This window comes from Rosa rugosa, chromosome 4 (assembly GCF_958449725.1).
Source record: "Rosa rugosa chromosome 4, drRosRugo1.1, whole genome shotgun sequence".
NCBI lineage: Eukaryota > Viridiplantae > Streptophyta > Magnoliopsida > Rosales > Rosaceae > Rosa > Rosa rugosa.
The window spans coordinates 29794085-29805740 of NC_084823.1; the positions used below are offsets into that span (position 1 = coordinate 29794085).

At 38.4% G+C, this 11656-nt stretch overlaps 1 protein-coding gene across 7 annotated transcripts; it reads left to right on the forward strand.

The window, feature by feature from the left end:
• Window positions 1-3105: 3105 nt before the first annotated feature.
• LOC133745414 (uncharacterized) lies at window positions 3106-6780 on the forward strand. 7 transcript variants are annotated; one of them, XR_009863601.1, is made up of 5 exons: window positions 3110-3726; window positions 4055-4100; window positions 5356-5605; window positions 6055-6144; window positions 6333-6780. XR_009863601.1 is itself a non-coding variant. In XM_062173478.1 (3 exons), exons 1-3 carry the CDS (start codon window positions 5500-5502, stop codon window positions 6438-6440), a joined length of 285 nt encoding a protein of 94 aa, XP_062029462.1. In that variant the 5' UTR covers window positions 5407-5499; the 3' UTR covers window positions 6441-6780. The 7 variants fall into 7 exon arrangements, 1 of the variants encoding a protein (XP_062029462.1); XR_009863599.1 differs by having other exon boundaries at window positions 3114-3726; window positions 5477-5605; XR_009863600.1 differs by having other exon boundaries at window positions 3106-3726; window positions 5356-6144.
• The last annotated feature ends 4876 nt before the right edge of the window (window positions 6781-11656 follow it).

Sequence of the window (11656 nt, forward strand, 5' to 3'; positions counted from 1 at the left end):
CCTAAGTTAGTCAATGTATTTGTGTTGACAAAGTAACAGTAGGTAAGTATTGAATGCGTAATTAATGAGGAGAGAGGAGAGAACCTTTTATAGGTGAGGAGGAGGCTAACCTCTTCCTTGTTTTCGATGTGGGACTGATGTGCTTCAGTTCCCAGCTTCAGGAGCTTCTGATGCTATCTTGGCGGGGCGCGTCGGCGGTGATCTGGGGGTGATCCGCCGCTGAGGTTGTAGCCCGCCTGGCGGTGTATCTGTATGTCATTCCTTTGGTTGGAATTAGTACCTTTGGCGGTACAATGAGCGTGGCCCATTATAGCTAATTATGCTTGCAAATGTACATGTATGTACAACAATAGTAAGAGGCTCCGTCAAGCATCGAAAGCTGACTTGATGCATATACTCTCGCAAGCGTATGAATCGTGTCAAGATAGGGAAGTATATATTAAGCCTAAAATTATCGTACCACGGGGATTAGTGGCTAACCCACAATCCTTGGGTAGTCGGAACTAGAGTCACTAAGCAAACAAAAGAAAAATAAAGTAAATAAAACAAAAACGCTAATCTAAGGCACCAAGTCTTAGCAATGCTCGGCTTTGGTTCTCACCAAAGCCTAATCAAAACTAAGAGCTTAGTGATGACTATTTACAATGAGGTAGAAATTGTCATTAAACATTGTGATTGTAATTTTCTAAAAAGACTAAGTCAAAAACTAAATTAACAACAATAATTAAAAACAAAGAAAAAATAAATAAAAGAGAGATAGGTTTGGGTACTAGGGATCACTCTCTAGCAATTTCAATGTAATGAACAAATTTCAAGCAAACAAACATATCTTCATGAGAACCAAATCCCGTACTTAATGCCGGTCAAGGCCACTAAGCCGAATTTCCTTAAGGGTATTCACATTTTCGATTAGGACAAATAAGAACTCTCTAATTCATGAGTTAGTACCTTACTAGGGCTACCAAAACATGAACTAAAGGCGTAGAGCTCTAGAAATTAGAGATTTAAGCATGCAATAGTTACAACCTAAAATGTAACGATTACTTAGTTCTCTACCTAATGCCGGTTAAGGCCATTAAGTCAATTTCTCTTATTTGGTATCCATTCTTCCGGTTAAGGCAAGAATGAACTCTCTAACCCTAATCATTATGCCTTATTAGGGACACAACATCTAGGATTAAAGGCGAAGGGCACAAGAAAATAGAAACATAGGCAATCCTTAATTCTCGATTAAGCAACTACTTGACACACCACACTAATTACATGAAGCTAGTGAACAAAAGAACCACCAATTGTATCACACATCACAAATCTCAACACATAACAAGAGTGGTTAATTCCCTAAAATTCATGCATCAAGAATTAATTGACATAGTAATTAGAGTGTACCCATATGAAAATGCATTATTTATCACTTAAAAAATATGTCGATTACATCAAAATTGAGCTAGAGTTAGAAACCCTAGCTCCCAAAAGTGACTACTCACAACCCATATTTATGAACATCAAAATAGCTATGAAGCTAGCATGACTAGTCTTGAATATTACAACCCCACAAAATACCCAAATCTTGAAACTTGTAGAGATTGAGCTCCTTGATGGATCCTTGAAGGTTTGGGTGAGTAGCCCTTCAAATTCCTAAAATAAAACTAAAGAAAATTTGAAAAATGGAAAATAGAGGAAGAAGATGGGAGAAGAGAACAGCCCAAAGGGCTGCCTCTGTTTTTGGTGGTGCGGCTACTCTCTGTTGGTGTTCTATGGAGAATTAGGTGGTGGTGGTATATATATATATATATACAGGCCGGTTCTAAAGCGGACGTCCGCACTTTGCTAAAGTGCGGAGGGCGACGCAGCAGCGGCGTTCCAGGCGGCGACGGCGGCTCGGGGCGTGGTGGACGGAGGCCGGAGGCTTGGCGGACGGGTCTGGGCAGCGTTCGAGGTCGGAGGAGGTCCGAGTTGCAGGTTCTGGGCAGCAACCCGACCTGCAACTGCAGGTTTTCTGGGCAACGCTGCAACGACATCGCCGGCGACTCCACCGACTGCAGACCTCTCCGCCCGACCCCTGGCGTCCTTCCGGCAACCCCCACCGCTCCGTCGCGCCCCGAGCCGAGCTGCATCAGCGCCGTCCGCACTTTAACGAAAGTGCGGACGTGCTCTTTGGAACGCCTCCGTCTATATATATATGTCGAAGAGAGAGGAGAGTATAATTATAATGGGTGGCTACCAAAGCAAGAAGGTTGGATAGCTGTGCACGTGTCAAGGCTGCAATGGTTGATGTTCCTTCTTCCTCTCACGTGCTATATGTGTAAACAAAGAGGCAGAGAGCGAAAGAAAGTACAATAGGCTACTCGTGCATGGCTGCACCAATTTTTTCATTAATTAGGTTAATTACTCACTTGATTAATTAAGCAATTAATCACTTAATTAATTAACCTAATTAATTAAGATGCATTACTTTTGCCGACTTTACAATTCTTTCCGTTTCTTCTCGCTCTTCTCCATGCATTTCCGCACGTAGTGTCAGAGGCAATTGGATCCTGCTCCTTGGACTACATTAACTATAGTTGACCCGCGTCGGCTATTTTGTCCTTTTGTCAGAAACTCCAATTTGTTCTAAATTTGCACAATTTTCTCTAAATTTCCGCAATTCTGCATATTTCACTACTACAAAAATTGAATCAGACGACGCCTCTCACACGACGCATCATACTTTTCCGTCATCTGATTAATTTTTATTTTTTCGGACGTCGTTTTTACAAAATCTGTCGTCTGATATGGACTTGTGAATTAGTTCAGAAGGCATTTAAGGACAAAACCGTTGTGTGACGCTTAAAAAATTGAGCGGCAAGTTTCCCACCATGTAAGTGGTGCCAAACTTCATCTCAAACCCCAAATTTTGTCCCCAACATGTATTAATCATACAACGAAAAATAATAAAACTGTGGTCTGATCAATATGTTTGGCTGAAGGAGGGAGATTTCCCACCACCATTTTTCTCTACCTCCTTAAAGAGGGAAGTCAAATTGATTGGAGACAGATCCCAAATTTAAAATGGCTGCATTCAGACCACATTTTTATAAAATCCTGTTGTGTGAATCTTTGTCCAAATTGATATAGCCGGGCTTGAAGCCCTAACACTTGAGCAAAACAATAACAAAAATACCCACAGCTCCTCAATATCTCGACAGCGCCTCACTCTCTCTCTCTCTCTCTCGACACAGACACAGACCCATAACCAAAAGTCCAAAACCCACAACTATGAACTATCAGTGCCTCCTCATTTCAACCATATCTCTCTGTTCTACACGGTGTAGAAATCCATTAGATCTAAAACCTAGACCTCTCTCTTCTCTCCTCTTTCCCTCTATCTTCTACCCCTAGACCCCAAATCCATCATTTTGAAACCTTGGACCTCTCTCCTCTCTCCTCTCTCCTCTCCCCGACAACTAAAACAGTTTCCGCCTCATAGGATTGATGGTGAATTCATCCCATCACTATCGCTTCAAAACAGACCGGAGAGAGCCTAGATTGGAAACCCTCTCTTCTCCAATTCTTCGAGTCCTCTTTCTCTTACATAATCCAAGGCGGTCTCTCTATATATGAGCAGAAGAACAAGAAGCTCGAGCTCCTTCGACCCCATGAACGGGTCAAGAAGATCGAGTCGGTGACAAGTGACGAAGAATCCCATCGCAGCGGTGCCGGTGAAAGTTGATTGCCTCCCGAAAGGTAAACATCCCAATTTAATTTCAATTGAAATTTCTAGGGTTTTTAGTTTGGAGGATTTTGTTTGGTGGTTGTCTTCTTCTCTCATCACTAAGATAAATTATCAAAAATTGTTGGAATTTCTTTGGGTCTGGTTGTGGTTTTCCGAAAGGTAGAAGTCCCCAATTTAAATCTATGGTGGTGGTTGTTTATAATTCGGAACTATAAAAATAATGTTCTTGTCGAATCAGTCCCGTCAAGATTTTGTAAATCAACTTTTTTACTTTTGACATTGTTATGCTTTATATTTCTTTGTGTTTCTAATTCAAATTGAAAATTGAAAATTGTGCAGATGAAACAGCTCGGATTTTGGTCAAAGGAACTTAATTACCTTCCAGGTTTGTTCTAATCATATTCAATCGCAAAGCCCATTTCTTTTAGTGGTTTCCGAGATATTCTATGGTGTTGGGTCTGTGTTTTCTTCAATTATTTTGGAAAACCCAGAAAGCAAAATCCATGTTCTTAGTGTTTAAATTTGGTGGTTCATAGAGATTATATCTATTCTGCTGTCTTAGGACTTCTTCCTCTTGGATTTGAAAAGAGGACAAACTTTCCTCTTCCACTTTCTTTCATAAGCCAAATCCAGTTATATATCGGCATTTTTAGTGAAATGGTTAGTGGTTACTATTGGAAAACTTAGTGCATTAAATGTACTAAGCAGATTTTCCTATTTTTGTTGTTGTTTAGGTTCATGGTCTGCAAGTTCATTGGTGAATGGTTACTGATTGGGTTAATATATAATATGAAATAGTAGCCTGATCTTTTGGTGGCTGTGAAATGGTTACAAATTCAACTTGCTTGCTTTCTTATCACCGTTTTTTATAGCCTTTGAATTAGTTTTTTGAAGCTTAGAAGTTGGTTTGCATTCTATTTCGAAAATTGATATTTGATATGCAATTCATAAGTCTTCAATAGGATTTTAGTAGCTGTACGTTATACAGAATGATAGGAGGAGTGTTATGTGATATTCCACAAATATGTTGAGCTCTACCAATGAAGTTGATAATTAATAGGGATCACATATGTTTTTTTTTTGGGTCTTAAAGAATGCTGGACTTGGAGCATCTTTTGCCAGCTCCTATTGGTATTGTTGACAGCAAGACACAAGTTACTCGGTGAGAAGAAGAGGGGAATGGTGTTGATGTTACCAAGTTTTATTCCAGCCTTTATCATTTGAAATCCCATATACCAATTTGGTCCGTCTGTCAAAACTACTAGTCAAGCCAATAATTTACATAAGAGTGAACATGCATCTTCCTTGTCAGAGTATGTTAAACTGTGATTGTGTGTATGAAACCTAGCTTTAATTATAGGTGAAAACTTTGTAATTGATAAAGTGATATTGACACTTGTTTTACCTCCATAAGTGCTTGAACATATAGATGTAATGCATATATGTATATACATGGATTACATATATAAGAGGTTCCTTCTTTTTAGAGTCTTGATTCTTTATTTCTCTCTGTGTAGACTTGTAGTTGTGACAATTCAGAACTGCTCAATAAATGTTCTGCTGTGTTTTTTCCCTTCACTTATGTCTCTATTCTATAATCTCTGTACACATGAATTGAAGGGTCTGTATTTTATTGTTAGATTACAGCTTTCATTAATCTCTCCTTGTCTCAGTGGGGACCAACCTCATTAATCAGTTCACTTTAGAAAAGCTAGCACTCTCCAGAAAGAACTCAACCTCATTAATCTCTCCTTGTCTCAGTGGGGACCACAAGAAGTTAGAAGATGAGCAATCCAGGTCATGTTGTTCATGAAGAAGAAGATGATGACCAAGGCGAGGTTTACATTGATGAAGCTGACATCCTTAACGAAGTCGATTTCGATGAGGAAGGTGCTCAGTTGTTCTCTCTCTCTCTGTATGAATTATGTATACTATGTTTGTTAAGTTCTCAATCATGTGTCCAGTTAGCAACTAACTTTAATTCACATAGATCCACCCTTCCTTGTAATATAATGTAATTTCTACTTACATCAACTAGTTCTCTATTGGGTGTTTCAACCTTAATTCGAGATATATTGTCTGATGCCATTAACTAATGCCTGACAGATCAGGCTTTCTGATACTTGCTTCGAACTTGTAATTTAGTACTGAAAAGTTTCGTCTAATCTTTCTCCGTTTATTCTGAGTTGTGTTGATTAATATCACTTATTATTCCAACATCTGCATCTTTACATGAGTCTGTAGCAGAGACTTTTTTTAGGAGAATCTCTTCAAGCTGTGTCTCTTAACTCATTGAGTTCAATGCTTTTGTACTCGTGCCTTAATAATTGTGTTTGTAGTTTCCTTGGGCTGCAACAGGAGGTATGGATAACAAGCTTATCATCTGGGATTTGCAACATTCGTTGCCCCGTTCTACATGTGACCATGAGGTCTGTGAGAGTTTCATCTCTACATTATCTCAAATGATTATCACCATCTGGTTCTCTTTTTCTTTATCTAATTTATTATGGTCACCAGCTTGTTTGCTTCCATTAAATGTCAATTGTTGGATGTCATATACTTCAGATTTTAAATCTCTGCAACTGGTCTAATGGAAGAAATCTTCCTTGTATGGCAGGATGGAGTGACATGCTTGACCTGGCTTGGGGTATCTAGGTACCTAGCAACAAGTTGTGCGGATGGGAAGGTCCGATTATGGGATACTCTCTCTGGTGATTGTGTATGAACCTTCAATGGGCATAGTGAACCCATTCAGTCTCTCTCTGTATCTGCCAACAAGGACTTCCTTGTTTTAGTATCTACTGATGGAACCGCCCGAGTTTTTGAGATTGAAGAATATAAGCAAGCAATATACCCTTCATAGTTGGTAACAAGGATGGCCTTGGAGTGATATAGTACTTTTTTGTATAAACAATATGAATTACATGCTTTTTTTATGGTATTTGAGCATTCTTATGGTACTCCTTTTGTAGATGAAAGATTACATTTGCACAATCTATTTTGGTGCATGATGTGAATTATAGCAATTTCTTCTATATATTGACCAGCTACTGTTAATTTGATCATTTTTTATTTCAGTTTCAGCATATATATACAATGCATTGAATCATTTTATTACGACAACAATAACCACAAAAAAACTGTCGTATGTGCACAATAGTCACAATGACTTAAAAATAAAAACTGTCGTCTGAATTTAAAATAGATAATGGATACTTTGAAAAACTGTCGTCTGAATGAAAGTCATACAACGGGCATAAAATAAAGTGACATCTGAATTGCAATCACACAACAGTTTCTAAAGTCGCCCGTCGTCTGAAACAGTTAAGGCTTAACTTTGTCAGTATTTAATTGACCTGGTATTGCCATCTCCCTGACTTGGACTCACAAGATAATCAAAATATAGGTTGAGTTCAGATCGAATTGGGCATTCAATTAGAAAGCGTTTAATTGAAATTACCCCAAATTATATGAACTATGACATCTCACTTTTGGATTCGGCAGAAAATAAAAGATCGACCTTGAATCTAATCAAGCTCTACATGACTGATATGCAAGGAAGGAAGAAGAAAGATGAATCTGATCTTACTGAGATGAGAGCTTCAAAGATGGTAGATCCAAAGAGGGGGCCTCACAGACGGAGACGGAGCTTCATCAGACTATGAGAGGAGAACGCCAGAGATAGAAAAGGGCGATATCCTACCACCCGAGGAGTATTTTATGTACATTTTTTTTTGGATTAATTTCAGTTTAGTACCCTGTGGTTTGGGGGTAACATCATGTCAGTCCCTGCTCTTTCAATTTGATCAGCAACACCCCTGTGCTTTCAATTTCAATCAGCCGTGCCCAAATTTTACTGTTCCATCCAAATTTTTACTGTTCCATCCAAATTTTACTTTGTCAATCCAGTCAAAGTTAACGTTCAAATTGGACGGAACAGTAAAATTTGGGCACGGCTGATTGAAATTGAAAGCACAGGGGTGTTGCTGATCAAATTGAAAGAGTAGGGACTGACATGATGTTACTCCCAAACCATAGGGTACTAAACTGAAATTTATCCTTTTTTTTTTTTTGACTTTGGATTAGCGCTTCTTTTTCTCCATGCCCGCCTTTTATCATCACCATCCCGCTTCTCTATTATCTTATCTTTTCTTTTTTCTCTAATTCTTTGGCATTGCCGTTTATAAAAATAAAAATAGATTTAGGGTTTAGGGGTTAGGGTATAGGATAACTCTGTGATATTTTTTTTTTTTTTTTTTTTTTTAAAAAAAAAACCCCACCCCATTCCCACCCTTGATGGGGCTCGAACTCCTGACCTCTTATATATGAGACCAAAGCCTTACCACCCCACCAAACACACACACCCCTAACTCTGTGATTTTGAATAGCTTAATAGTTTTTTATTTGAATAATTGCTATCATAATTTATAACTAAATACTTATATCGAGCACATTTTGTGTAGTGTGTTCTACGTATGATCCCTTAAATTGAAGTTAGCATTGTTAAAGCCCTATTACCGAGTGTGTTCCACATGTGGTCCATCAAATTGAACAAGAAAGACATCCATTATTGAACGACATTATCCATGTATATACAAAATAGGTTGTATCATGAGTCATTGTCATATTATCGAGGTAAGAAATATAAACGCCTGCCATGTATGATACAGTGATTCTTAAGTAGGAGAGATGTAGTAAAGGAAAACTCAATTGCAGAAAACTGGGGAGTGAAAACAAGTCATTCATACAAACGTTTACAAATGAACGCATCAAATTAGTATTGTGAAGGACAATTGACTTTCACTAACTTGTTTAGTAACTATGAAATCATTCATACAATACCGCCTTACGGTTTTGAAGAGGTCCATGATATTTGATCTTATTTTTAAAGCAAAAATATGAATAATGCTTGTGTATATGAATTTTAATGATCATGAAATCAAATATATCAATAGTGCATTCCACACTTGAAAAGGAAAAGGAAAAATGATAACGACAAATTTAAACACCTAGCACATACCATTCATTGGTAATCTTATTTGAAGTATAAAATTGTTTAAATATTTATTTATTTATTTATTTATCTATTTAACGTTGGTCAACCTATTTCTTCATCTCAAATTTTCCCATATCTTCGCCGTTCAATTTGGAGAGTCTTACCCAATTTTCTGAACTAATAACGAGGAAAACAATTATTTCCTCGCTAATTGCTTCTTTTGACAAGGAAATGGTTCATCGTAGAAAATAGACTTTTAGCGAGGAAACCATAGTTTTGTCGCCCTTGAATTTGACAAATCATACTTAATTTTCCACTAAACTAATAAGGAGGAAAGCGTTATTTCCTCACTAATTGCTTCTTTTGGTGAGAAAATGGTTCCTCGTAGAACACAAGCTTTTAGTGAAGAAATCATAGTTTTGTCGCTATTGAATTTGGCGGGTCTTACTCAATTTTCTGCCAAACTAATAACGAGAAAAGCGTTATTTCCTCACTAATTGTTTCTGTGGTAGACTTCAAACCACTATTGCTTCGAACATGTGTAACTATGGATCTAAGCCATATACATTCACGAACTGCTTCGTCAAGAGCAATAATCTCTGCATGATTCAAAGAAGTAGTGACTAGGGTCTGTTTTGTAGACCTCCAAGATATCGCGGTCTTACCCATGGTGAATACATAACCAATTTGGGAACGAACTTTGTGTAGGTCAGAGAGGTACCTAGCATTAGCAAAACCTTCAAAAACACTTATGTCATTTTGGGATGGGGAGAGGGAACGCAGACCACTGTTGGTGGCGTTCTTGTCATAAGATGGGTCCGAATCCATCGTCTCTCTACAGGGATAGAACAAGCCCATATCAATCGTACCACTTAGGTATCGAAATATATCTTTAACACCAGTCCAATGGCGTCGTGTTGGTGTAGAGCCATGTCTAGCTAACAAGTTCACGTCGAAAGAGATGTCCAGTCTCGTGCATTGAGCTAAGTACAATAATGCGCCTATTGCACTTAGATAGGGCACTTATGCCTGTAGCACATCTTCATCATCATCTTTTGGACGAAATGGATCCTTCTTTGGATTAAGACTACGGACGACCCTTAAGGTGCTTGAAGGCTTAACTTTGTCAGTATTGAAACACCTAAGCATCTTTTGGGTATAAGCTAATTGATGAATCTGGATACTATCTTCACGGTGGTCAAGTTCTAAACTGAGGCAAAACCATGTTCTCCCAAGATCTTTCATCTCAAACTCGGATTTCAAGTGTTCAGCGGTTTCCCTTAACTCTTTAAGGGTGCCAATTATGTTCATGCATGTTATCAACATAAACCGCTACTGTTGCAAATCCATAACTTGTTCTTTTTATGAACACACATGGGCATAGTTCATTGTTAACATATCCCTTTCCAATCAAGTAGTCATTTAGACGGTTATACCACATTTGTCCAGATTGTTTCAATCCATATAGGAGCGTTTGAACCTTCGCTCCGTGGTTTAGAACCACTTGACTTAGGTAACTAAAGTCTGTCTGGAACCTTTATAGATACGCAGTAACCATAATAAGCTGCATTCAAAAACTACCAAATTGACAAGGTAGTGGAATGTAATGACGTCCATTACAGGGAATATATCTCCTCGTAGTCGATTCTAGGGCATTGTGAGAAGCCTTGCGCCACAAGGCGAGCTTTGTACCATACAATCTCATTTCTCTCATTACGCTTTCTAATGAATACCCATTTATGACCAACTGGTTTGGTGTTGGGTGGTATTGGCATAACTGGCCCAAATACCTTTCTCTTCGCTAAAGAATCAAGTTCTGCCTGGATCGCTTTTTCCTATTTTGGCTAATCAGTTCTACATTGACATTCATTAATAGAGCGTGGTTTGATGTCATCGGTCTCAATGATATCATGGGCTACAGAATACGCGAATACATCATCAATGATGATGGAGCTTCTTTCCCACGTCCCATGTGTCACGCCCCTGATTTTTACACAATAAAAATCGATATATATAACCCCATAATTATATATGCGTGAACGTTCAGTCATCAACATCAAATACCTGGAAACGTTTTCCCCTTTAACTACATACATATTGATGCCCTGAACCCACTACTTCAATATTGACCCGCCCACCGAGTCATATATTACATAAGCTTACGAATAAAATTGTCAACAACAAAATAAAACGTAAATGCTCCTTAGAGCTAATTATACAATGGAAGTCCTTATCAACGGTAAAGTCACAAAACTGGCTTCCTACCATAAAGCTGCAAAGGCGCTACCTCAGCTTCAGCCTGATTATCCTAACCTGCAGGATTAACCCCTACACCATTTGAATGGTGCACCGGGTTGCCACACAACAAACCCGGTAAGCTTTTGCAAGCCCGTATGAGTAGCTCAAAACAACTCACACCAAATCACGGGATAAAAGCCCGCACAACCCACGCCAAAACACGAGGAAAACCTTTTGACTCGAAAATAAGGAAACATACCATGCCTCCCAAAACAATGCTCTTTTCCCAAAAGAAAACAACGAAAGTCACACCGTGACAAAATCATATAGATCGTTAACCTAACAATTCAAATATGATAAATCGATCCAACCTGGATAAAACAACATCAAATCGGTCAAACCTGGACAAAACAACATCAACACACATCAATCATACCTATCGTTAACCTGTTTTAATCAGACAACAGTTATTACTTCTCTGTTGTGCAATTACTATTAACACAATGGTTGAAATAGATGTCGTCTGATTGTTAATTCAGACAATGGCTGAAATAGATGTCGTCTGATTGTTAATTCACACAACAGTTTTTAGTTGTCTGTTGTTCCATTCTCCATCAGACGATGTACTTGAATTGATGTTGTCTGAGTTTTAGGATTCAATATATATATGATGGCGCCCTTCTTAATTGACTTTAACACTTGGCCAA